Source organism: Chelmon rostratus, chromosome 8 (assembly GCF_017976325.1).
Source record: "Chelmon rostratus isolate fCheRos1 chromosome 8, fCheRos1.pri, whole genome shotgun sequence".
Taxonomy (NCBI): Eukaryota; Metazoa; Chordata; class Actinopteri; order Chaetodontiformes; family Chaetodontidae; genus Chelmon; species Chelmon rostratus.
In genome coordinates, this window is record NC_055665.1 from 18,394,517 (window position 1) to 18,420,195 (window position 25,679).

General features: G+C 42.1%; 5 protein-coding genes across 5 annotated transcripts; all 5 read left to right on the forward strand.

Annotated features, from left to right (window-relative positions):
• Positions 1–362: 362 nt before the first annotated feature.
• Positions 363–6,323, forward strand: LOC121610331. Its single transcript, XM_041942370.1, has 6 exons — positions 363–481; positions 581–643; positions 849–938; positions 5,221–5,496; positions 5,596–5,658; positions 5,849–6,323. Exons 1-6 carry the CDS (start codon positions 395–397, stop codon positions 5,954–5,956), a joined length of 687 nt encoding a protein of 228 aa, XP_041798304.1. The 5' UTR covers positions 363–394; the 3' UTR covers positions 5,957–6,323.
• On the forward strand, positions 2,832–3,746 carry LOC121611077 (hepcidin). The gene is made up of 3 exons (XM_041943467.1): positions 2,832–2,990; positions 3,090–3,152; positions 3,358–3,746. The coding sequence occupies exons 1-3, from the start codon at positions 2,904–2,906 to the stop codon at positions 3,463–3,465; spliced, it is 258 nt and encodes an 85-aa protein (XP_041799401.1). The 5' UTR covers positions 2,832–2,903; the 3' UTR covers positions 3,466–3,746.
• A 1,634-nt stretch (positions 6,324–7,957) lies between the features above and the next one.
• Positions 7,958–8,603, forward strand: LOC121610396 (hepcidin). The gene is made up of 3 exons (XM_041942471.1): positions 7,958–8,076; positions 8,176–8,238; positions 8,444–8,603. The coding sequence occupies exons 1-3, from the start codon at positions 7,990–7,992 to the stop codon at positions 8,549–8,551; spliced, it is 258 nt and encodes an 85-aa protein (XP_041798405.1). The 5' UTR covers positions 7,958–7,989; the 3' UTR covers positions 8,552–8,603.
• Positions 8,604–10,164: 1,561 nt separating this feature from the next.
• Positions 10,165–17,545, forward strand: LOC121609827 (hepcidin). The gene is made up of 4 exons (XM_041941529.1): positions 10,165–10,302; positions 16,412–16,710; positions 16,810–16,872; positions 17,063–17,545. The coding sequence occupies exons 2-4, from the start codon at positions 16,624–16,626 to the stop codon at positions 17,168–17,170; spliced, it is 258 nt and encodes an 85-aa protein (XP_041797463.1). The 5' UTR covers positions 10,165–10,302; positions 16,412–16,623; the 3' UTR covers positions 17,171–17,545.
• A 1,509-nt stretch (positions 17,546–19,054) lies between these two features.
• Positions 19,055–19,872, forward strand: LOC121609828 (hepcidin-like). The gene is made up of 3 exons (XM_041941531.1): positions 19,055–19,268; positions 19,368–19,430; positions 19,636–19,872. The coding sequence occupies exons 1-3, from the start codon at positions 19,182–19,184 to the stop codon at positions 19,741–19,743; spliced, it is 258 nt and encodes an 85-aa protein (XP_041797465.1). The 5' UTR covers positions 19,055–19,181; the 3' UTR covers positions 19,744–19,872.
• Positions 19,873–25,679: the final 5,807 nt, after the last annotated feature.

Genomic DNA, 25,679 nt, shown 5'->3' on the forward strand with positions numbered 1-25,679 from the left:
GCTGAATATTCAAATAAGCCCTGTTATTGTTTATTGTTATGGTTAATTAAGTCCTAATGATTGATGAGTGGAAAAATGACCAAAAAAACCCAAAACGTTAAAGACTGATTTGTGGAGCAGACAAACAAATATGGAGGATTTCCAGTCACCATTACTGAGGAATTTCCCATTCTTATTCCCAGCATCCGTCAGACAGTGATGCAAGCCCGAGCCTGAAAGCGGCCAATGGACTGAAGGTGCTGTCAGTGATGAGGCAACAGTGGTCCAAGTGAATATAAAGAGCAGCACATTTTGCAAAGTCAACCATCAGACAGGACAAGAAGTCAAAGGAGCTGACAAGAGTCACAGAAAGAGTGAAAGGATTTCACAAGTCATCCACTCAAAGCCTCCAAAGATGAAGACCTTCAGTGTTGCAGTTGCAGTTGCCGTCGTGCTCACCTTTGTTTGCCTTCAGGAGAGCTCTGCTGTCCCAGTCACTGAAGTGAGAACTTGACTTCAGTCATTTCATTTTCTTGTCAGCTGTGAGTGTTTTGTCAAAATGCTAAGATGTTGTTCCTAAACGCATCAAATTGATCAACAGGAGCAAGAGCTGGAGGAGCCAATGAGCCTTGAACATGTGGAGATGCCAGTGGAAACGTGGAAGGTAACGTCAGTGAACTGACTGAATGAAGCCAAATGCCATGAGCCAGTTGTGATGGAAGTGGATGCATTTTCACTGCAAAGTGCTGTGATGGTCTCTGCAGAAGAAATCATGAGAGCAGGAGCATCAGAGCAGCAGAGAGAATAAACAGAGTGAGAGATGATGCTGGAGATGAACGCCTCGCTCACGTCTCTTGTCTTTCACACAGATGCCGTATAACAACAGACTGAAGCGTCACAGCAGCCCCGCTGGCTGTCGCTTTTGCTGCGGTTGCTGTCCTAACATGCACGGATGTGGTGTCTGCTGCAGGTTCTGAGGATTCTGCACCAGCCTGGAACTTCCACAACAACCACTGAAGATTAATTTATGAAGCTTATTTTATCTTCAAGCACTCTGGCAACTTTCTCTTGTAGTTCATGTGTTTTGTGACTGCATCATCCACACTGGGTGCTAAATATCTGCAGAAACTACAGAGTATTATCACAATAAACTTCAATTTCACTAATATATAATGTGTCAACATGTTCTTTTCACATTGCTTTGTCTTGCAACAATCTGCTATCAGTTGTGACAGTTAACTTTTCTTTGAACTGTGTCAAATTCATCTCCTGGTTTAGCAGCTACATCACACATGAACAACAACAGCAAGTTATTCCATCAATGAATTTCCACAACTAGCATATTACTATTCTCAATATATTCTCTACCAGCATCATGTCAAGACCCTGAAATACATTATAGTGATTCAATAAAAGCCAGTTCATGAAAACACTGACATATACCTGTTGTTGTTTGTTTCAATCTTGAAAAATCCTCTGGTGCACATGAGCTGACTCATCAGTTTTCTTGCAGCAGTGATAGAAAACCTGCTTCACTTTTACTGATGATCAGGTCAACTTGATTATTATCTACAATGGCCTCCAGTCGTTGCATAAATGTACATTATCAACATGCTGAGCTTCAGAAACCAGTTTATTGTTGACTCTCTGAATTACCTCCTGTTCTGTTTTATCTGTCCGCTCTCACTCACTTGTCCTGGTGAAGCAGGGATAGTCAACACCAACTGCAAATGGTCTTTTAGATATTGTTGAAATAGAATCTTGAATCCTGTCTCACGTCCCACACACAGTGAACATTCATGAAAATATCTGCTGCTTTTACTGCAGATGCAACAGTTGATTGCCTTGTTTTCAGTTGCTGAGGTGAAAAGATCATTGCATAAATATGAAGGTTCCTTTAAATGAGCTGGAAAACTGCATGTTTCAGATCAGGAGGAAGACACAACAATAGGTGTTTCATCGTGTCTTTGTTCCATTCGTTGTACTCAGACTTTTTTGACGGAACATAAATGTCACACGTGATGCACAAAACATGACGTCCAGGAAAGCTGTGAGGATTTACTGAAACATTTGTTGCTGATACACAAACTGATTTGCCATCATCATGATTATAAATGATGTGTGTCTTCAATGTAGTTCATAGACAAGATCAATGTTTACAGATGAGGTTGCAACTGTGTTTTTTTCTTTTCTTCATTTGGTTACATGAAGAAATCAGGTGTGACAACAGGGTTATCAAATGAGTGAAGAAGGGAATATTGTTGATTGCATCATTTATCTGGGAAAACTGAAGTTGCAGAAAATTCAACTGGTCCCTGGAATAAAGGAGAGTTTTATATATATGTACTATAGTTTTGTGTACAATTGAAATAATTGCAATTTCTCCGTCTTTGCTATCCTTCATGTAACACTGAGTAAAATGTTTCAGTGTTTTTTGGGTATGTGGCAATGATTCATTAATAATTGGAACATCTGGAAGAACATCAGTAATGCTGCTAATTTAATGATGTTCATGAAAGTCAAAGCAGACACAAAATCTGACTTTATTTTTATATTGTTTGGTTTTTGTCTGTTTTGTGATAAGTATTAACTGATCCTCTCTGACAGAAGTGAAAGTCCACTAAAACAATGAGATTGGTTTGTGGAGCAGACAAACAAAAATGGAGGATTTCCAGTCACCATTACTGAGGAATTTCCCATTCTCATTCCCAGCATCCCTCAGACAGTGATGCAAGCCTGAGCCTGAAAGCAGCCAATGGACTGTAGGTGCTGTCAGTGATGAGGCAACAGTGGTCCAAGTGAGTATAAAGAGCAGCACATTTTGCAAAGTCAACCATCAGACAGGACAAGAAGTCAAAGGAGCTGACAAGAGTCACAGAAAGAGTGAAAGGATTTCACAAGTCATCCACACAAAGCCTCCAAAGATGAAGACCTTCAGTGTTGCAGTTGCAGTGGCCGTCGTGCTCACCTTTGTTTGCCTTCAGGAGAGCTCTGCTGTCCCAGTCACTGAAGTGAGAACTTGACTTCAGTCATTTCATTTTCTTGTCAGCTGTGAGTGTTTTGTCAAAATGCTAAGATGTTGTTCCTAAACGCATCAAATTGATCAACAGGAGCAAGAGCTGGAGGAGCCAATGAGCCTTGAACATGTGGAGATGCCAGTGGAAACGTGGAAGGTAACTTCAGTGAACTGACTGAATGAAGCCAAATGCCATGAGCCAGTTGTGATGGAAGTGGATGCATTTTCACTGCAAAGTGCTGTGATGGTCTCTGCAGAAGAAATCATGAGAGCAGGAGCATCAGAGCAGCAGAGAGAATAAACAGAGTGAGAGATGATGCTGGAGATGAACGCCTCGCTCACGTCTCTTGTCTTTCATACAGATGCCGTATAACAACAGACTGAAGCGTCACAGCAGCCCCGCTGGCTGTCGCTTTTGCTGCGGTTGCTGTCCTAACATGCACGGATGTGGTGTCTGCTGCAGGTTCTGAGGATTCTGCACCAGCCTGGAACTTCCACAACAACCACTGAAGATTAATTTATGAAGCTTATTTTATCTTCAAGCACTCTGGCAACTTTCTCTTGTAGTTCATGTGTTTTGTGACTGCATCATCCACACTGGGTGCTAAATATCTGCAGAAACTACAGAGTATTATCACAATAAACTTCAATTTCACTAATATATAATGTGTCAACATGTTCTTTTCACATTGTTTTGTCTTATAACAATCTGCTCAGTTGTGACAGTTAACTTTTCTTTGAACTGTGTCAAATTCATCTCCTGGTTTAGCAGCTACATCACACATGAACAACAACAGCAAGTTATCCCATCAATGAATTTCCACAACTAGCATATTACTATTCTCAATATATTCTCTACAAGCATCATGTCAAGACACTGAAATACATTATAGTGATTCAATAAAAGCCAGTTCATGAAAACACTGACATATACCTGTTGTTGTTTGTTTCAATCTTGAAAAATGCTCTGGTGCACATGAGCTGACTCATCAGTTTTCTTGCAGCAGTGATAGAAAACCTGCTTCACTTGTACTGATGATCAGGTCAACGTGATTATTGTCCACAATGGCCTCCAGTCCCTGCACAAAGTACATTATCACCATGCTGAGCTTCAGAAACTGGTTTATTGTTGACTCTTTTAATTACCTCCTGTTCTGTTTTATCTGGCTGCTCTCACTCACTTGTCCTGGTGAAGCAGGGATAGTCTACACCAACTGCAAATGGTCTTTTAGATATTGTTGTAATAGAATCTTGAATCCTGTCTCACTTCCCACACACAGTGAACATTCATGAAAATATCTGCTGCTTTTACTGCAGGTGCAACAAATGAAAGGTTTGCTTTAAGTTGCTGAGGTGAACATATCATTGAATAAATATGAAGGTTCCTTTAAATGAGCTGTAAAACTGCATGTTTCAGACAAGGAGGAAGACACAACAATAGGTGGTTCGTCGTGTCTTTGTTCCATTCGTTGTACTCAGACTTTTTTGACGGAACATAAACGTCACACGTGATGCACAAAACATGACGTCCAGGAAAGCTGTGAGGATTTACTGAAACATTTGTTGCTGATACACAAAGTGATTTGCCATCATCATGATTATAAATGATGTGTGTCTTCAATGTAGTTCATAGACAAGATCAATGTTTACAGATGATGTTGCAACTGTGTTTTTTTCTTTTCTTCATTTGGTTACATGAAGAATTCAGGTGTGACAACAGGGTTATCAAATGAGTGAAGAAGGGAATATTGTTGATTGCATCATTTATCTGGGAAGACTGAAGTTGCAGAAAATTCAACTGGTCCCTGGAATAAAGGAGAGTTTTATATATATGGACTATAGTTTTGTGTACAATTGAAATAATTGCAATTTCTCCGTCTTTGCTATCCTTCATGTAACACTGAGTAAAATGTTTCAGCGTTTTTTGGGTATGTGGCATTGATTCATTCATAATTGGAACATCTGGAAGAACATCAGTAATGCTGCTATTTTAATGATGTTTATGAAAGTCAAAGCAGATACAAAATCTGACTTTATTTTAATATTGTTTGGTTTTTGTCTGTTTTGTGATAAGTATTAACTGATCCTCTCTGACAGAAGTGAAAGTCCACTAAACCAATGAGATTGGTTTGTGGAGCAGACAAACAAAAATGGAGGATTTCCAGTCACCATTACTGATGAATTTCCCATTCTCATTCCCAGCATCCCTCAGACAGTGATGCAAGCCCGAGCCTGAAAGCAGCCAATGGACTGAAGGTGCTGTCAGTGATGAGGCAACAGTGGTCCAAGTGAGTATAAAGAGCAGCACATTTTGCAAAGTCAACCATCAGACAGGACAAGAAGTCAAAGGAGCTGACAAGAGTCACAGAAAGAGTGAAAGGATTTCACAAGTCATCCACTCAAAGCCTCCAAAGATGAAGACCTTCAGTGTTGCAGTTGCAGTGGCCGTCGTGCTCACCTTTGTTTGCCTTCAGGAGAGCTCTGCTGTCCCAGTCACTGAAGTGAGAACTTGACTTCAGTCATTTCATTTTCTTATCAGCTGTGAGTGTTTTGTCAAAATGCGAAGATTGTGTTCTTAAACGCATCAAATTGATCAACAGGAGCAAGAGCTGGAGGAGCCAATGAGCCTTGAACATGTGGAGATGCCAGTGGAAACGTGGAAGGTAACTTCAGTGAACTGACTGAATGAAGCCAAATGCCATGAGCCAGTTGTGATGGAAGTGGATGCATTTTCACTGCAAAGTGCTGTGATGGTCTCTGCAGAAGAAATCATGAGAGCAGGAGCATCAGAGCAGCAGTGAGAGATGATGCTGGAGATGAACGCCTCGCTCACGTCTCTTGTCTTTCACACAGATGCCGTATAACAACAGACTGAAGCGTCACAGCAGCCCCGCTGGCTGTCGCTTTTGCTGCGGTTGCTGTCCTAACATGCAGGGATGTGGTGTCTGCTGCAGGTTCTGAGGATTCTGCACCAGCCTGGAACTTCCACAACAACCACTGAAGATTAATTTATGAAGCTTATTTTAACTTTAAGCACTTTTACAACTTTCACTTGTACTTGTGGTTCCAAATATCTGAGGATGTTACTGGATGCTGTATTTCAAGTGTTTTGTGACTGCATCATCCACACTGGGTGCTAAATATCTGCAGAAACTACAGAGTATTATCACAATAAACTTCAATTTCACTAATATATAATGTGTCAACATGTTCTTTTCACATTGCTTTGTCTTGCAACAATCTGCTATCAGTTGTGACAGTTAACTTTTCTTTGAACTGTGTCAAATTCATCTCCTGGTTTAGCAGCTACATCACACATGAACAACAACAGCAAGTTATTCCATCAATGAATTTCCACAACTAGCATATTACTATTCTCAATATCTTCTCTACCAGCATCATGTCAAGAACCTGAAATACATTATAGTGATTCAATAAAAGCCAGTTCATGAAAACACTGACATATACCTGTTGTTGTTTGTTTCAATCTTGAAAAATGCTCTGGTGCACATGAGCTGACTCATCAGTTTTCTTGCAGCAGTGATAGAAAACCTGCTTCACTTTTACTGATGATCAGGTCAACTTGATTATTATCTACAATGGCCTCCAGTCCCTGCACAAAGGTACATTATCAACATGCTGAGCTTCAGAAACTGGTTTATTGTTGACACTGTTAATTACCTCCTGTTCTGTTTTATCTGTCCGCTCTCACTCACTTGTCCTGGTGAAGCAGGGATAGTCAACACCAACTGCAAATGGTCTTTTAGATATTGTTGTAATAGAAGCTTGAATCCTGTCTCACTTCCCACACACAGTGAACATTCATGAAAATATCTGCTGCTTTTACTGCAGGTTCAACAAATGAAAGGTTTGCTTTAAGTTGCTGAGGTGAACATATCATTGAATAAATATGAAGGTTCCTTTAAATGAGCTGGAAAACTGCATGTTTCAGACATGGAGGAAGACACAACAATAGGTGTTTCATCATTTCTCTGTTGCATTTGTTGGACTCAGACTTTTGGTTTTGACGTAACATAAAAGTCACACTTGATGCACAAAACATGACGTCCAGGAAAGCTGTGTGGATTTACTGAAACATTTGTTGCTGATACACAAACTGATTTGCCATCATCATGATTATAATTGATGTGCGTCTTCAATTTAGTTCATAGACAAAATGAATGTTTACAGATGAGGTTGCAACTTTGTTTTTTTTTTTTAATGTTTCTTCATTTGGTCACATGAAGAAATCAGGTGTGACAACAGGGTTATCAAATGAGTGAAGAAGGGAATATTGTTGATTGCATCATTTATCTGGGAAGACTGAAGTTGCAAAATAAAGGAGAGTTTATATATATATATATATATATATATATATATATATATATATATATATATACTATAGTTTTGTGTACAATTGAAATAATTGGTATTTCTCTGTCTTTACTATCCTTCATGTAAAACTGAGTAAAATGTTTCAGCGTTTTTTGTGCATGTGGCATTGATTCATTAATAGTTGGAACATCTGGAAGAACAACAGTAATGCCGCTAATTTGATGCTGTTAAAAACAAAGCAAAAGCAGCTGCAAAAATTGATTTTAATTTCATATTCTTTGGTTTTTGAATTTTTGTGATAAGCACCAACTTCTGTTCTCCTTCAGAACTGAAAGTCCACTAAACCAATGAGAGACAAAAATGTTAATGATTGATTTGTGGACAGACAAACGAAAATGGAGGATTTCCAGTCACCATTACTGAGGAATTTCACATTCTCATTCCCAGCATCCCTCAGACAGTGATGCAAGCCCGAGCCTGAAAGCAGCCAATGGACTGAAGGTGCTGTCAGTGATGAGGCAACGGTGGTCCAAGTGAGTATAAAGAGCAGCACATTTTGCAAAGTCAACCATCAGACAGGACAAAAAGTCAAAGGAGCTGACAAGAGTCACAGAAAGAGTGAAAGGATTTCACAAGTCATCCACTCAAAGCCTCCAAAGATGAAGACCTTCAGTGTTGCAGTTGCAGTTGCCGTCGTGCTCACCTTTGTTTGCCTTCAGGAGAGCTCTGCTGTCCCAGTCACTGAAGTGAGAACTTGAATTCAATCATTTCATTTTCTCGTCAGCTGTGAGTGTTTTGTCAAAATGCTAAGATGTTGTTCCTAAACGCATCAAATTGATCAACAGGAGCAAGAGCTGGAGGAGCCAATGAGCCTTGAACATGTGGAGATGCCAGTGGAAACGTGGAAGGTAACTTCAGTGAACTGACTGAATGAAACCAAATGCCATGAGCCAGTTGTGATGGAAGTGGATACATTTTCACTGCAAAGTGCTCTGATGGTCTCTGCAGAAGAAATCATGAGAGCAGGAGCATCAGAGCAGCAGAGAGAATAAACAGAGTGAGAGATGATGCTGGAGATGAACGCCTCGCTCACGTCTCTTGTCTTTCACACAGATGCCGTATAACAACAGACTGAAGCGTCACAGCAGCCCCGCTGGCTGTCGCTTTTGCTGCGGTTGCTGTCCTAACATGCACGGATGTGGTGTCTGCTGCAGGTTCTGAGGATTCTGCACCAGCCTGGAACTTCCACAACAACCACTGAAGATTAATTTATGAAGCTTATTTTATCTTCAAGCACTCTGGCAACTTTCTCTTGTAGTTCAAGTGTTTTGTGACTGCATCATCCACACTGGGTGCTAAATATCTGCAGAAACTACAGAGTATTATCACAATAAACTTCAATTTCACTCTTATATAATGTGTCAACATGTTCTTTTCACATTGTTTTTTCTTATAACAATCTTCTATCAGTTGTGACAGTTAACTTTTCTTTGAACTGTGTCAAATTCATCTCCTGGTTCAGCAGCTACATCACACATGAACAACAACAGCAAGTTATTCCATCAATGAATTTCCACAACTGGCATGTTACTATTCTCAATATATTCTCTACCAGCATCATGTCAAGACCCTGAAATACATTATAGTGATTCAATAAAAGACAATTAATGAAAACACTGACATATACCTGTTGTTGTTTGTTTCAATCTTGAAAAATGCTCTGGTGCATATGAGCTGACTCATCAGTTTTCTTGCAGCAGTGATAGAAAACCTGCTTCACTTGTACTGATGATCTACAATACATTCGGCCGGGGAGGCTTGGGGCTTGGCCCAGGCAAACCAGTGTGGAATAATGCCTAGCGGGAGAAGAGGTTGAAGTCTGAACAAGACACCTCTCCTCTGCTCTGCTTTCCCCGCCCCATCTTCTCGCTCTCCCAATAGGAAGAGATCCAACAAGAGGAAGTGTAGATAAGGTGGGGGTGTGGCCAGCTAGAGTCTCTCTTTGGGACCCGTGGCCTGTTCAGGTGAGTTTGCATTGTAAAATACAGAGTTGATAAATGTAAAATAATAATAAAAGCCAGTTCATGAAAACACTGACATATACCTGTTGTTGTTTGTTTCAAACAATGCTCTGGTGCACATGAGCTGACTCATCAGTTTTCTTGCAGCAGCGACATAAAACCTGCTTCACTTTTACTGATGATCAGGTCAACTTGATTATTATCTACAATGGCCTCCAGTCCCAGCACAAAGGTACATTATCACCATGCTGAGCTTCAGAAACTGGTTTATTGTTGAACTTTCTTAATTACCTCCTGTTCTGTTGTATCTGTCTGCTCTCACTCACTTGTCCTGGTGAAGCAGGGATAGTCAACACCCACTGCAAATGGTCTTTTAGAAATTGTTGTAATAGGAGCTTGAATCCTGTGTCACCTACCACATACATTGAACATTTATGAAAATGTAACACTTGTTTGTTAAATTTAAACTTGGTTCTAAGGAGTAATAGAGAATAAGTGAGGTAAACAACTGACAGTTTTATTTCAGTAGAAAGAACACAAAAATATCACAATTACAGTGACTCAAAATACCCCAAATAAAATAGAGCTCTTTTCTTTGAAAAAATAAAAATAAATAAAAATATGTCCACTTCCTTTTTGTTCAGTGGGTTTCAGTTCGTTTGTGTTGATAATGTTCTTTGTGTGATTGGTCTTGTGTTTAGAGTTACACTACCCGGGTAGGTATTAGTGTGTGTGCGTTTGTAGGTCTCCTTATCTGGGAAATCCTGTTTGTTGCACGACGATCCGGCTGAGGACCCTGTAGTATCTGGCCAGGCTACTAACAGGATGCCTCAGAGTTCTTCTGGTGGGTCTGGCTTGCCATCAAATGTCTCTCAGATGATCCGGGGTCACCAAAAACCAGTCTGAGTTTTCCACGGTAACAAACACTCGTCGGACTTCGTCAAGGTAACGGTAAGTAGAACCACACATCAGCATCACACGTTCTGCACCATTTAACCTCTTTTCTTTTTCTTAATAACTTTCTTAGCACTCTCACTCTGACCATACATCCGTTTTCACTGACTTCCTGTTTTTTTCTGCTTTGTACGTTCCCGTCCTACTCTCGAAGGAGGATCGGACTTTCCAACCGGTGCCGAGGAAGTAAAAAACAATGAACAGCCGACTCGCGGGGAGTTAACCCTATAATTGCCAAACACTTTCTAGTGAGAGGGTTACACCCTCCCCCCTTTAAATAGCATGAGTCCCATCATGTGCTTAACATTCAGATTTAAACATCATAAATTGAATGACCAGAACTGTTACTAAATGAATCAAGTGCTTGATTAAAACTCTCAAGAAAGCTCTGAGCAAAAGAAATGAGAGGTTTACCTAGTTGCGGGTAATGAAAACAACCTGGTGCTCGTCTTAGTCTTACTGATTTCCTTACGTTTGTATTCTCACTGCTCGTCTCAACTGTCTCAGTCTCTTCCACAGGTAAGTCAATGTTTGAATTGTCATTGTCAATGTTTCTCTGATCAAACACACGCACATCGTCTGTATCAGTATTGCCTGGAACCTCCTCACCAGATGGTTCTACTATGTCAACCGACTCCTGTTCACCATCCATCCCGTCAGTGTCAGAATCAGTCTGTATTACCTCATCTGGCATGGTGTGAGGGTCACTTGCAGTGAGAGGTAATGGGATGTTAAAGGTTTCAGGCTCATCCCGTTCATCATACACAATGGGGGGTTCTAAGTATTTATTTTTGTCACACACCTTGATGAATGTCTCTGTGTGAACAGGTGGATCTCCACGAAAACCTAGATACTCATCCTCAGAGTCAGCACAGTCAGGCTCCTGTAATTGAGCCTGGTTCTCGGTCACTGTGGAGGTTTTGGCCTTTCTGATGTGCTTTCACTTTCAGACAAATGACCACATGGAAGCAAAAGATCCCGATGGAGGGTGCGGGCAGGGCCTTCGCCACCCTCTGTAAGGACTGTGTGTACAGGTAAGTTCTCCACCTGTTTCACAACATGATACACAGTGGACTCCCATTTGGGTAGCTTCTCTGACATGCTTATCAAACCGCTTTTTGTTTCGCTCAGCTAGTTTTGCTGAGTTCTCCTGAGCAAGTCGATAGCTCTCCTCCAGACGAGCTTTAAGATGGCGGACATACTGGGAGTGAGGCACCGGCTCCTTATCTGTCACTGCTAACCCAAAGGCTAAGTCGACTGGCAGCCGGGGTTGTCGCCCGAACATCAATTCATAAGGGCTGAATCCAGTTACCTCATTTTTAGTGCAGTTGTATGCGTGAGCAAGAGGTTTGACAAAGTCACGCCAATGGACCTTTTGCTCCTCCTTTAACGTACCCAACATGTTGAGGAGGGTGCGGTTGAACCGCTCAACTGGGTTGCCCCTCGGGTGATATGGGCTGGTCCGCACCTTCCGAATACCTGCCATAGCGCAGAGCTCTTTGATGACACGGGATTCAAAATCTCTGCCCTGATCGCTATGAAGGCACTCCAGATACCCATAGTGTACCAAAAAGTGATCCCAAAGACATTTAGCAACTGTTGTCGCTTTTTGATCTCGTGCAGGTAAGGCAACAGCATATTTTGTGAAATGATCTGTCATGACTAAAATGTCCTTGGTATTCTTGCTGTCCGGTTCCACAGACAAGAAATCCATACAGACCAATTCCATTGGTCGCGATGTTCTGATGCTGACCAAAGGTGCTGCCCTTTCAGGCTGGGGGACTCACAAACCGTCCACAGGTTTTTATCTTGGCCTCAATATCAGCAGCCATTCTCGGCCAGTAAAACCTTGACCTCATCAAATCATGGGTACGCTCCCACCCCATGTACCCCATGTCATCGTGGAGGAGCTTGAAAGCTGTTGGTCTCATGGCTGCTGGAAGAGCGGCGCCTAGTCCAGTTGAGCTGGCGTCTGTGTGGAGGACAAATGGGATCTTTGGGTTTGCAAATGCCAGTACAGGCGAAGAAGTCAGTTTTTCCTTAATACATTCAAAAGCTGCTTGGCAAGCGGGGGTCCACCTCTCGGCGAAAGGTGCTCTGGGATTGAAATACTTGCCAGCACAATGAACTCTTTTCTTTTGACCTTTCCTCAGTGGAGGGTAACCTCCTGTGAGGTCATTCAAGGGCTTGACAATCTTAGAGTAATCTTTTATGCAGCGGCGATAATAGCCGGTAACCCTAAAAATGATCGAAGCTGTTTCAAGGTCTGTGGCATGGGCCAGGTCTTTGTGGCAGCGATCTTTTCAGGATCGGTCTCAACTCCCTCTCTCGAGACAATGTGGCCCAGATAGATTAAGCCATTTTCTCTCAAGCGCAGGAGGACATGCTGCAGCCTCTTCTCGTGCTCCTCCAGGAAATGAGAAAACACAATTTAGTCATCAAGGAATACTAGGACCTCCTTGAGGTAAATGTCCCCCATGCACCTCTCCATTAACCTCTGAAAGGTGCTGGGCGCGTTGGTGATTCCTTGTGGCATTCGGTTAAACTCATAAAACCCTAGAGGACAAACAAAAGCGGTTTTGGGCTTGTCCTTCTCCTCCATCTCAATCTGGTAGTAACCGGACTTCAAGTCCATTACTGACAACCACTTTGAACCAGACAAGGCTGAGAAAGTCTCTTCAAGGTTTGGGAGCGCATAGGCATCCCTTATGATCTGTGTGTTCAGTTTGCGATAGTCAACGCACAAGCGAACATCACCGTTTTTCTTTTTGACTACGACAATGGGTGAAGAATACGGGGACTCTGACAGTCTTATCACCCCAGCTTCTAAAAGCATTTGGAGGTGCTTCTTCACTGCCTCATAGTCATTAGGATGTATGGGCCTCGATCGTTGTTTAAAGGGCACCTGATCTGTGAGTTTTATTTTGTGCTTGACTCTTGTAGCATGACCAAAATCAAGATCGTGACATGAGAACACATCAGAAAAAGTATGAAGACGTTGTGTCACTCTTTCCTTCCATTCCTCAGGCAGAGGCGAATTGCCGAAGTCAAATGTCAACTCAGTCTCTTTTGGCTGATTGGAGGATTGAATAGAGGCACTACAGCAGGCCGCAGTAACAGGGTCCGACCCAGGAGAGCTCTGGGGGGTGAGAACTTGATCAGCTACATGCAGCTCTGCAAGGACACAGTTGGTCGGAAGAGTTATATCATGATCTGTCTCATTTCTGACCCACACAGGAAATGTATGAGGGCCATGGTCAGGCAACGTGACAAGGCAGCAGACAACAAAGATTCCCCCAGGTAAGGCAGATGAACTTGGTTGCTCCAATATTGCCCATTTTTCACAAATGGGGTTTCTGGCTTTAATGGAGCCTTCAAGTCTGACCCTATCATGTGCTGGAACGACATGTTGTTTGTGATTCTTTAATGTCACCAGAGCAATATTCCCTGTGGTGGTTGCTGTGTGCCTAATTTTGAGAGTTTTCAGAATTTGCCTATAACTATAGACAGATGAGATGTCAGATATAGCTCTGTCCTGACAATGTTCACCATACAGCAGGTCAAGAACATTTGTGCCAATCAATACTGGCAAGTCTGTGTTGGAGCGCAGATCAGGAACAACTAGAGCTAATGTGGAGATCTCAGGTAGTGTGTCAATGAACTCTGTTGGAAACTCAAGACTGACTGCTGTATAACCCAGGTAAGGGACTGCTTGCCCATTTGCACCCTCAACTTCAAAATCACTGATGGGTTGTATAGGTCTGTCTGACAGATTCTCATTGTAAAAGGAAGCTGATATTGTGGTCACCTGTGACCCAGTGTCCAGCAAGGACTTGCACTGAACACCTGCTACAATAATGTTAGCTGTGCACTTCTCCCCAATTAACCCCTTTGGAATTTTGGCCTGGTGCTTTAAGTTGGGCTTATATGAGGAGGGTTTCAGAAAAGCTTTGTGCGTGGGACATCCAGTGTTATTTGTTCCGGTCTGTCCCTCAACCGGAACAGTGTTCAGTTTAAATCAGTCTTGTTGTGTTCTTCCCAGGCCCTTTGCTTTGATTCTTCTTAGTTCTTTTCGTTTGGATTCAACAAGACTAGGGTTGGGCTCTTCGGTACATGTGGTGGCAATATGGCCATCCTCACCACAGTTAAAACAGTACCAGGGACGGGGCCTCCTGCTACTCTTGCTTTCACTCTCATCCCCTGTGGTGTGTCTCTCTGTTTTTGTCTCTTTTAGCTTCCCTTTCTTTGGCTGTGCTGCTTTTGTCTGTGACTTTTTGGTAGTGGGCTCATCTATGGAAGCTTTAAGGGATGTGAGCTGATCTTGAAGTTGAGCTATTTGCTTTTGTAGTTTCTGTGTCCATGTATGTGTCTTGTCATCGGTGCTAGCTGTCATGTCAACATCTGAGTAAACACTTAAAGGATTGGACTGCACCTTTAATTTTGAGAGCCCAAGGTGCTGCTTCATGCGGCTAGATTTTGCAGCTTGTTTGTCTTCTTCTGTTCGTAGCAACAGTTCAGAGAATGTGGGAGGTTGGGATTTCTTTTGTTCCAACTGGAGGCGAATGAGTAAGCTATTGTCCCAGCATCCTCTGCAGAATTGTTTCAGACGTTGACGATCAAAGTCTGCAGCAGGAACACCACCACCCTTTACAACTTTGGCCGGTGTGGTCTGTGAGCGATGTAAATAACCAGAGGGTTTTTCGCCTGCATTTTGGTTGGTGCTGAGAAATTTTGCGAATAGCTCATCAACATCATCTACTGTCCCGTAGGCTGAGTCCAGAAGGGTCAAGAAATTGTCTGGCGTGGAAAGAGGACCCAGATGTTTGATGATGTTGGCAGCGGGAGGTAAGAGACTCTCTATGATCTTCCTGACCACCTGTCTGTCTGAAACAGAGGGATCAGCAAGATAAAACTCCACATTACTCCGCCAACTGTCATAGTCAACTTCCATGTTCGGGCAGGGGCTCTTTCCTGAGAACGGTCTGAACTTAGAGGAGCTTGGGTAAGTTTGAGACATGTCACTGCTTTTTACAATGTGCTCAACTACCACCCTTTGTACTTCAGGTATACTAATCTGCTCAGGTGGCAAGAGAGGGGTTGACGTCTCAGCGGCAGTAGCAGCATCAGCAGCCGCATCCGGTAAGGTTATGTGGACTGGGTTGGGTGTGGCCTGATTAATCTGGGGAGGCTGAGACAAAAATATCTGCTGCTTTTACTGCAGGTGCAACAATTGATTGCCTTGTTTTAAGTTGCTGAGATTAACAAAGATAAATATGAAGGTTGCTTTAAATGAGCTGGAAAACTCCATGTTTCAGACATGGAGGAAGACACAAAAATATGTGTTTCCATCATGTCTCTGTTGCATTCGTTGTACTCAGACTTTTGGTTTTGACGTAACATAAATGTCACACTTGATGCACAAAACATGACGTCCAGGAAAGCTGTGTGGATTTACTGAAACATTTGTTGCTGATACACAAACTGATTTGCCATCATCATGATTATAAATGATGTGCGTCTGCAATGTAGTTCATAGACAAAATGAATGTTTATAGATGAGGTTGCAACTTTGTTTTTTTTTATGTTTTTTCATTTGGTCACATGAAGAAATCAGGTGTGACAACAGGGTTATGAAATGAGTGAAGAAGGGAATATTGTTGATTGCATCATTTATCTGGGAAGACTGAAGTTGCAGAAAATTCAACTGGTCCCTGGAAAAAAGGAGTTTTTTTTATATTTACTATAGTTTAGTGTGGAATTGAAATAATTGCAATTTCTCTGTCTTTACTATCCTTCATGTAACACAGTGTGAAATGTTTCAGAGTTTTTTGTGCATGTGGCAAAGATTCATTAATAATTGGAACATCTGGAAGAACATCAGTAATGCTGCTAATTTAATGATGTTCATGAAAGTCAAAGCAGATACAAAATCTGACTTTATTTTAATATTGTTTGGTTTTTGTCTGTTTTGTGATAAGTATTAACTGATCCTCTCTGACAGAAGTGAAAGTCCACTAAACCAATGAGATTGATTTGTGGAGCAGACAAACAAAAATGGAGGATTTCCAGTCACCATTACTGAGGAATTTCCCATTCTCATTCCCAGCATCCCTCAGACAGTGATGCAAGTCCGAGCCTGAAAGCAGCCAATGGACTGTAGGTTCTGTCAGTGATGAGGCAACAGTGGTCCAAGTGAGTATAAAGAGCAGCACATTTTGCAAAGTCAACCATCAGACAGGACAAGAAGTCAAAGGGGCTGACAAGAGTCACAGAAAGAGTGAAAGGATTTCACAAGTCATCCACTCAAAGCCTCCAAAGATGAAGACCTTCAGTGTTGCAGTTGCAGTGGCCGTCGTGCTCACCTTTGTTTGCCTTCAGGAGAGCTCTGCTGTCCCAGTCACTGAAGTGAGAACTTGACTTCAGTCATTTCATTTTCTTATCAGCTGTGAGTGTTTTGTCAAAATGCGAAGATTGTGTTCTTAAACGCATCAAATTGATCAACAGGAGCAAGAGCTGGAGGAGCCAATGAGCCTTGAACATGTGGAGATGCCAGTGGAAACGTGGAAGGTAACTTCAGTGAACTGACTGAATGAAGCCAAATGCCATGAGCCAGTTGTGATGGAAGTGGATGCATTTTCACTGCAAAGTGCTCTGATGGTCTCTGCAGAAGAAATCATGAGAGCAGGAGCATCAGAGCAGCAGTGAGAGATGATGCTGGAGATGAACACCTCGCTCACGTCTCTTGTCTTTCACACAGATGCCGTATAACAACAGACTGAAGCGTCACAGCAGCCCCGCTGGCTGTCGCTTTTGCTGCGGTTGCTGTCCTAACATGCACGGATGTGGTGTCTGCTGCAGGTTCTGAGGATTCTGCACCAGCCTGGAATTTCCACAACAACCACTGAAGATTAATTTATGAAGCTTATTTTATCTAAAAACACTTTTACAACTTTCACTTGTACTTGTGGTTCCAGATATCTGAGGATGTTATTGGATGCTGTAGTTCATGTGTTTTGTGACTGCATCATCCACACTGGGTGCTAAATATCTGCAGAAACTACAGAGTATTATCACAATAAACTTCAATTTCACTAATATATAATGTGTCAACATGTTCTTTTCACATTGCTTTGTCTTGCAACAATCTGCTAACAGTTGTGACAGTTAACTTTTCTTTGAACTGTGTCAAATTCATCTCCTGGTTCAGCAGCTACATCACACATGAACAACAACAGCAAGTTATTCCATCAATGAATTTCCACAACTGGCATATTACTATTCTCAATATATTCTCTACCTGCATCATGTCAAGACCCTGAAATACATTATAGTGATTCAATAAAAGCCAGTTCATGAAAACACTGACATATACCTGTTGTTGTTTGTTTCAATCTTGAAAAATGCTCTGGTGCACATGAGCTGACTCATCAGTTTTCTTGCAGCAGTGATAGAAAACCTGCTTCACTTTTACTGATGGTCAGGGCAACTTGATTATTATCTACAATGGCCTCCAGTCCCTGCACAAAGGTACAATGTCAACATGCTGAGCTTACGAAACCGATTTATTATTGACTCTCTAATTTACCTCCAGTTCTGTTTTATCTGGCTGCTCTCACTCACTTGTCCTGGTGAAGCAGGGATAGTCAACACCAACTGCAAATGGTCTTTTAGATATTGTTGTAATAGAAACTTGAATCCTGTCTCACTTCCCACACACAGTGAACATTCATGAAAATATCTGCTGCTTTTACTGCAGGTGCAACAAATGAAAGGTTTGCTTTAAGTTGCTGAGGTGAACATATCATTGAATAAATATGAAGGTTCCTTTAAATGAGCTGGAAAACTGCATGTTTCAGACATGGAGGAAGACAGAAAAATATGTGTTTCATCATGTCTCTGTTGCATTTGTTGTACCAAGATTTTGTTTTTGACGTAAAATAAATGTCACACTTGATGCACAAAACATGACGTCCAGGAAAGCTGTGTGGATTTACTGAAACATTTGTTGCTGATACACCAACTGATTTGCCATCATCATGACTATAAATTACGAGTGTCTTCAATGTAGTTCATAGACAAGATGACTGTTTATAGATGAGGTTGCAACTTTGTTTTTTTTAATGTTTTTTCATTTGGTCACATGAAGAAATCAGGTGTGACAACAGGGTTATGAAATGAGTGAAGAAGGGAATATTGTTGATTGCATCATTTATCTGGGAAGACTGAAGTTGCTGGAAATTCAACTGGTCCCTGGAAAAAAGGAGAGGTTTTTTTATATTTACTATAGTTTTGTGTACGATTGAAATAATTGCAATTTCTCTGTCTTTTCTATCCTTCAGGTAAAACTGAGTAACATGTTTCAGCATTTTTTGTGCATGTGGCAATGATTCATTAATAATTGGAACATCTGGAAGAACATCAGTAATGCTGCTAATTTAATGATGTTCATGAAAGTCAAAGCAGACACAAAATCTGACTTTATTTTAATATTGTTTGGTTTTTGTCTGTTTTGTGATAAGTATTAACTGATCCTCTCTGACAGAAGTGAAAGTCCACTAAACCAATGAGAGACAAAAATGTTAATGATTGATTTGTGGAGTAGACAAACACAAATGGAGGATTTCCAGTCACCATTACTGAGGAATTTCCCATTCTCATTCCCAGCATCCCTCAGACAGTGATGCAAGCCCGAGCCTGAAAGCAGCCAATGGACTGTAGCTGCTGTCAGTGATGAGGCAACAGTGGTCCAAGTGAGTATAAAGAGCAGCACATTTTGCAAAGTCAACCATCAGACAGGACAAGAAGTCAAAGGAGCTGACAAGAGTCACAGAAAGAGTGAAAGGATTTCACAAGTCATCCACTCAAAGCCTCCAAAGATGAAGACCTTCAGTGTTGCAGTTGCAGTGGCCGTCGTGCTCACCTTTGTTTGCCTTCAGGAGAGCTCTGCTGTCCCAGTCACTGAAGTGAGAACTTGACTTCAATCATTTCATTTTCTCGTCAGCTGTGAGTGTTTTGTCAAAATGCGAAGATGTTGTTCCTAAACGCATCAAATTGATCAACAGGAGCAAGAGCTGGAGGAGCCAATGAGCCTTGAACATGTGGAGATGCCAGTGGAAACGTGGAAGGTAACTTCAGTGAACTGACTGAATGAAGCCAAATGCCATGAGCCAGTTGTGATGGAAGTGGATGCATTTTCACTGCAAAGTGCTGTGATGGTCTCTGCAGAAGAAATCATGAGAGCAGGAGCATCAGAGCAGCAGAGAGAATAAACAGAGTGAGAGATGATGCTGGAGATGAACGCCTCGCTCACGTCTCTTGTCTTTCACACAGATGCCGTATAACAACAGACTGAAGCGTCAAAGCGGCCCCGCTGACTGTCGCTTTTGCTGCGGTTGCTGTCCTGACATGCAGGGATGTGGTGTCTGCTGCAGGTTCTGAGGATTCTGCACCAGCCTGGAACTTCCACAACAACAACTGAAGATTAATTTATGAAGCTTTTTTGTCTGAAAGCACTTTTACAACTTTCACTTGTACTTGTGGTTCCAAATATCTGAGGATGTTACTGGATGCTGCAGTTCATGTGTTTTGTGACTGCATCATCCACACTATGTGCTAAATATCTGCAGAAACTACAGAGTATTATCACAATAAACTTCAATTTCACTAATATATAATGTGCCAACATGTTCTTTTCACATTGTTTTTTCTTATAACAGTCTGATGTCAATTTATGTCTCACATAAACCAGGATGTCAAGGTATGAGTCTAATGCACCCACAAGCAAAGACATTTTTGTGCTTATTGTGCAAAAAGGCCAAGTTGTTTGTGCATGATTAAATAAAGTGGTTCATCGTGTGTGATGTTCCTCCACACATGCCTCGTCAAATTAAAGGCTGCGCATAAACAATTTTGGAGCCTCTTTATAGACAGAAAGAGGAAACTAAGAAGAAGACTGCTCAGTGATACAATTGGCAGGTGTAGTTCAATAGAAATAAAATAGTTCCTTCATGAAACTACAACAAGGTCTGTGGATTATCGTAGTCATGATTACTGGTGGTCTGAGCATCACAAGCCGACTGCCTTCTGGTTGTATTATACTGGAAAGAAGGCAGACATCGCTCCAGCCGAAATTTCCAGAAGTCTGCAGCTGACACCAAAACAATCTGCAAAAGGCACTGCAGGTACGAGGGGGAGAAAATTCATGTTTTATTTGGTGAACAGTCCCTTTAAAAAAAATAAATATTAAAAAAAAAAGGGGGAGTCAGTTGTAAATTCAGATGTGGACCTATTCATTCCGCTATTTGTTGACACAGATGTGATATGAAGCCACGAGGCCAAGGGCAGTTTGGTTATTGCACAAGATTTGTGCGAAGAGTGAAAACTGAAATGGCTTGTTGACTGCAAACAGATATTACTTCATTTGTACTTTGAATATGGTTTTTACATTATCAGATAGTCTTATGACATTTAAGTGAAGTGAAGGTCAAAATATACAAATATAACCAACCGTTAGGCGGTTTTTGTTGACAATTCAGGTTATTGTAATATTACTGTAATGTATATCAGACTTTAAACTGGATTGTATATATCAAGAATGTATTAACAAGACACCAAGCTTACTATTTTTGCTGAAGATAGATTTGCTTATGTGTCTCATAGGACATTTATATGGGACACATTTTTTAATAAATTGCTTATAATTCTCATTAGTGCAGACTGGGCCTGTAATGAAACATAGAGAACATCCCATTCCTCAGGATTTTCCTATTCCCAGAATCACCCACAGAATGATGCAAGCCGATATCTGAAGGCAAGTAAGTGCAAGTATGAGGCAACAGGATTGTTGTACCAGCCTGGGAGCCACTAAAATTTATCCTAAATCTGGTCATGCTGTGGTTACTACGTGCTTATATCAAATACTGTACCTGCAGATTCTATTGCTATTCCTTAACATACAGTTTTGATATCAATAAAATGTCATATGACCAGGATGAGTGACAAGTGTTGCGGATGAACCGTTAATTTACAATAAATGGAACTGGTGTGGTATACAATTAGTATAGGGTTCTCCACTGGCGTCTAACAAGCAACAATGAGGCCGCTTCGTTTTCCAAGGGCGGTCTGCTGTCCAAGTGCTAAGCAGGCCCAGCTCAGCTCTGCTATGCCTCGCTTGTTATCGAGCACAGTGAGGGGAGGTATGGCATCTCGCCATGGTGGTATGCATGCTATTGTGTTATTTCAGCATTGCTGGATTGCACCTCGCAATTATAATGACCACAAAGGTCAAATAAATGGTCTGGTGTTAATTCAGTGCAGAAAAGGGGAACACACAGACTCAGATTCAGTGATCATGTTATGAATGTTGAAACAACATACAGAGAGGTCAGTATATTGCAAGTGACAAGCAGAACAATAGCAAACCTGTGATGGCTATATGATTACGATTTAATTACCCCCCCACACACAGACACAGAGGTAGATGTACACGGCAAAACACACACATTTGCCCACACTCACACATGCACAGACTAACAGTCTGGAGCCTGGCGGACTCCTGCTCTGATCCCACCCTCATGCAGCCTTGCAGGGGGCTGAGCGGCGTGCCAGGCCTGCCTCACGCCCAGACGGATGCCCGTTCTACGCCCCCATACCAACAGAGCAGCTGCCAAACCACACAAGGAGATAGTAAATGAGCAGAGGGTTCTGTTCAGCTTCCTCACACACACACAGACACGCACACGCACCATGTGGTTTATTTTATCTGACTCATACACACACAAAACACAATGCAGGCAGGCAGGCAGGCAGCAATTAGGGGCCTGTTCATCGGTGAACTACAGTATACTAGCTTTATAAATCTTCAAGCTAGTGTTTTTAAAGTGTACAAACTAAAGTGTGCGGGTGGTAAGCTGAGGAAGTCACAGGATGTTGCTGTTGTTGGTCATTTGATTCGTAAACACTCTCTCTTGATGGCATTCAGACGCCGATGGCATAGCCTCAGATCTTTGTTGAGACGCACAGACGTGGAAGCTGCAGTGAGCAACAGGTAGTCATGGTATCTTTTGTTTTCCTGAGAGATCAGACGCAAGACTGATGGGAAGATGGACACATGAATCCACATGATTTGCTGTTTCAACGATAAAAAGAGTAAAACTCAGGATCACTGCATCATGAATTGTAATACTCACATATGCAATACTTGATCTTACCACCCTGCTCTCTGCTATTGCAGCTGTAACAATTTTAGCTTTTGTCAACACGATTGAGAGAAATACAGTATTCATGTTACATGGTTATCTTCCAGGAATGTATGTGAGGGGTCAATGCAGCACTTTGCCGGATGGCATCATGTTGCACTGCAGCAAAAGTTGAACCAGGTTAAACCTAATTTGCCCTAGGGTTCTGCTTTATGTTGCGTCAGGCCCCCCACTTCAAAAACAGACTTGTTCCATTCAAGTGACTGAGAGAGCTATGTTTTCAGCGCACATTTTAAAATTCTGACCAGCTGGTGATGCTACAGGAAAAATTCATCACCAATGTCTGTAGGTGTCATCCCCTGGGGACCATGAATGACTGGACCAAGTCCGTTAGCTGTTGAGATATTAGCGATGGACTGACCAACGGACAGGCTGACATTGCCGTCCCTGGAGCCATGCTGCTAACATGGCTAAAGATGAATGACGGAATCGAACTTTCTGTTTAATGGGAAAATAACAACATATGATTGAATACACAAAATTATTTTACTATTTATGGTCTGTTGGACTATTTTATAGTATTTCATTTCAAAGCATGTTAGTTAACTTTACTCCATGGTTGGCAGAATAATTTTAAAGACTAATTTGTCCATTGGGACTGATGATTTGTGAGTAATACTTTTTAAAATGAATATATCTGACACTGTGGAGTAGAAGTTTGGAATTGCTTTCTATTAATGTTCCCCTTGATTGGATCCAGAGGGCCACATTGCATTCAGTGTTGCCTGTAATATCTCATCCGACTGCAATTGTTTCAGACTCTTAACCGACAGATTAGTCATCACTTTCTACAGTTAATCACTTAAACCAGCAACAGCGGAGAGCAGAGTGTGAACCAGAGGCTCCACCGCAGGTCACACTCCACAGCAAAGGCTGGGAGCCATTCACACACACACACACACACACACACACACATACAATCAAGGCTGGGAACCACTGACATGAGGTCAAGACCTCCCCTACAGCTGAGTTGATTAAACACGTTTCTACAACCCACACACTGCCCAATAAAATGTGCTGTGCTGAGGATGATGACTGTGTTGTACATGCTGGGAGCATCACTGGCTCCAGCCTTCTCAGAGAGCCCAGCCCTGCCAGTGAGACAGAGGTACAACACCCTGTTGCAGCGGCTCCACTTCCACCTACTTGCACCTTGAGGGAGCAATCAACCTGGCTTCTTATTAGGAAGATAATGTCTGTTTGTACATGTGTATATGTATGAATGAATATTCCCTCCACAGACCCTCCAAGTCGGGGCAAAGGTTGCTTCTGAACCATGGCGCTGCATAATCCGGCCCTGAATGAAGGCGGGTGGGGGTGGGATAAACATTCCTGGACAATGAGACCCTCCTTTACCCCCTGCTGTACTCATACCCACTTAAAATCTGCTTACCCACAATGCAACACTTGGCTCAAGTGAATGGCCCCCCTGGAACCAGTGCAGTGCCACTACAGAATAACACAGCCCCACTACCCGAAGCCACAAGTGTCAGCTATGGCTCGGATACAACCCTTCTGGGCCCTTACTGAGCACATTATATCCACTTCAACTGGTCTTAATATACTTTAATAAGACCTGTTTTCGATTAATTCTCCCTTGAAACCAGTAGTAACACGGCTACTAGGCACATATAAAAATTGAATGAATGGAGAAGGGCTGCCAGAGAGTCAGGAGGGGGAAAATAGGAATCCTTGTGGATTTGTCCTCACCAGCTGGCTCTTGAGCCCAATATAATGGTTGTGCCCATGGCTCTCAAAGCACCAGTAAGAGGAAATATTTGCCCGGCCTGTAATGTGTTTAAGGTGCACAGTATGAATCAGTTCAAGTCATAAAGCCCTTGCGTGTCATATCCTGAGAGGGAGGACAGAGCTGCTCTGCCTATATTCCCCTCAAGTGAACAGGGACAATGGCTTTGTGTTGTGTTTAGATCCCAATGTAAAAGGAAAAAGCCAGACATTTCAGAGGAACGCGGGGTTAAATAAGCCAAAAAATGCTTACAGCACCCATAGGAAACGCCACACCGGGTAGGTACAGAAAGGCCTGTCTGTTCCATGTAATGGATGGTGATAAAAAGTCCCATGTCCCCCACTGCACCTGCTGTTATGAAGCCTAGCTGCAGAAACACTACCACAGCAAGTGACTCATAAATATTCCACCATTTGTCGTCCAAGAATGAAAGAAAAACACAGCACGGTGATATTAATGCGCAAGGTGAGAATTAAGATCATGAATCTTTTCCACTTCCTGTGCATCAGGTGAGGCACATGTGGAGGGGCTCAGTGACTGTGATCGTCGTGCACTTCCAGCACTGCTCAGAGTCTTTTTACAATTTCCTGTTTCAAACGTTTCTGCAGCAAAGCAGAAAGCTGTCACAGACAATTAGCTTTTATTGTAGAACATATTTATTTTTGGGATTAACTTGTAACCTAGCAACTTCAGATGAAGCCAAAATCTGCATAGAGAGTTGACTTTGGATTGCATTTTTGCAATTAGGGGCGAGTTTAGTAATAAAAGTCACCCATTAATGCCACCATTCCGTGGGCTTGTACACACCATGATGGCTAACATATGGCAAACTTGTTCAAAATATTAAGCTCTGCTTGTCCTTTGACACCACTATGTTCCTACTCGTTGCTGTTCCGGCTTGTGCCAAACACCATGGCTAGACCATACCAAGATTAATGATTCCAGATTTCCCTCAGCTCGCAGGGCAAGCGATGGCTCATTATACAGTTATTAAAAAGAGCAAATTATTACAACATTTATTATCCCGGGCAATCTTATTTGCCCCACCAATGTCATAACTTCCATCTCTGCCATCTGCATTGGAACGAATGTGTCACATGTGCCACAACTGCCACAGCTGCAAACTCACAGTAGGCTACAGAATGTGAATGTAGAGCAGAGGTCCCTGAACCCCTCCCCTTATCCTCTCACTGTCTTGCAAGGTACTTAGAGTGTATACAACAGACGCATTTATGTGCCATGCCAACCTGCCTTAAACACAGAGATTGCTATCACTGATCTATACAGTGTAGCCCACTGGGTCATTTCCTGTTAGTGGTTTCACTTGTTGTGCCTTTGAAGCAGGCTTTAATAATAGGACCCAACAGAAC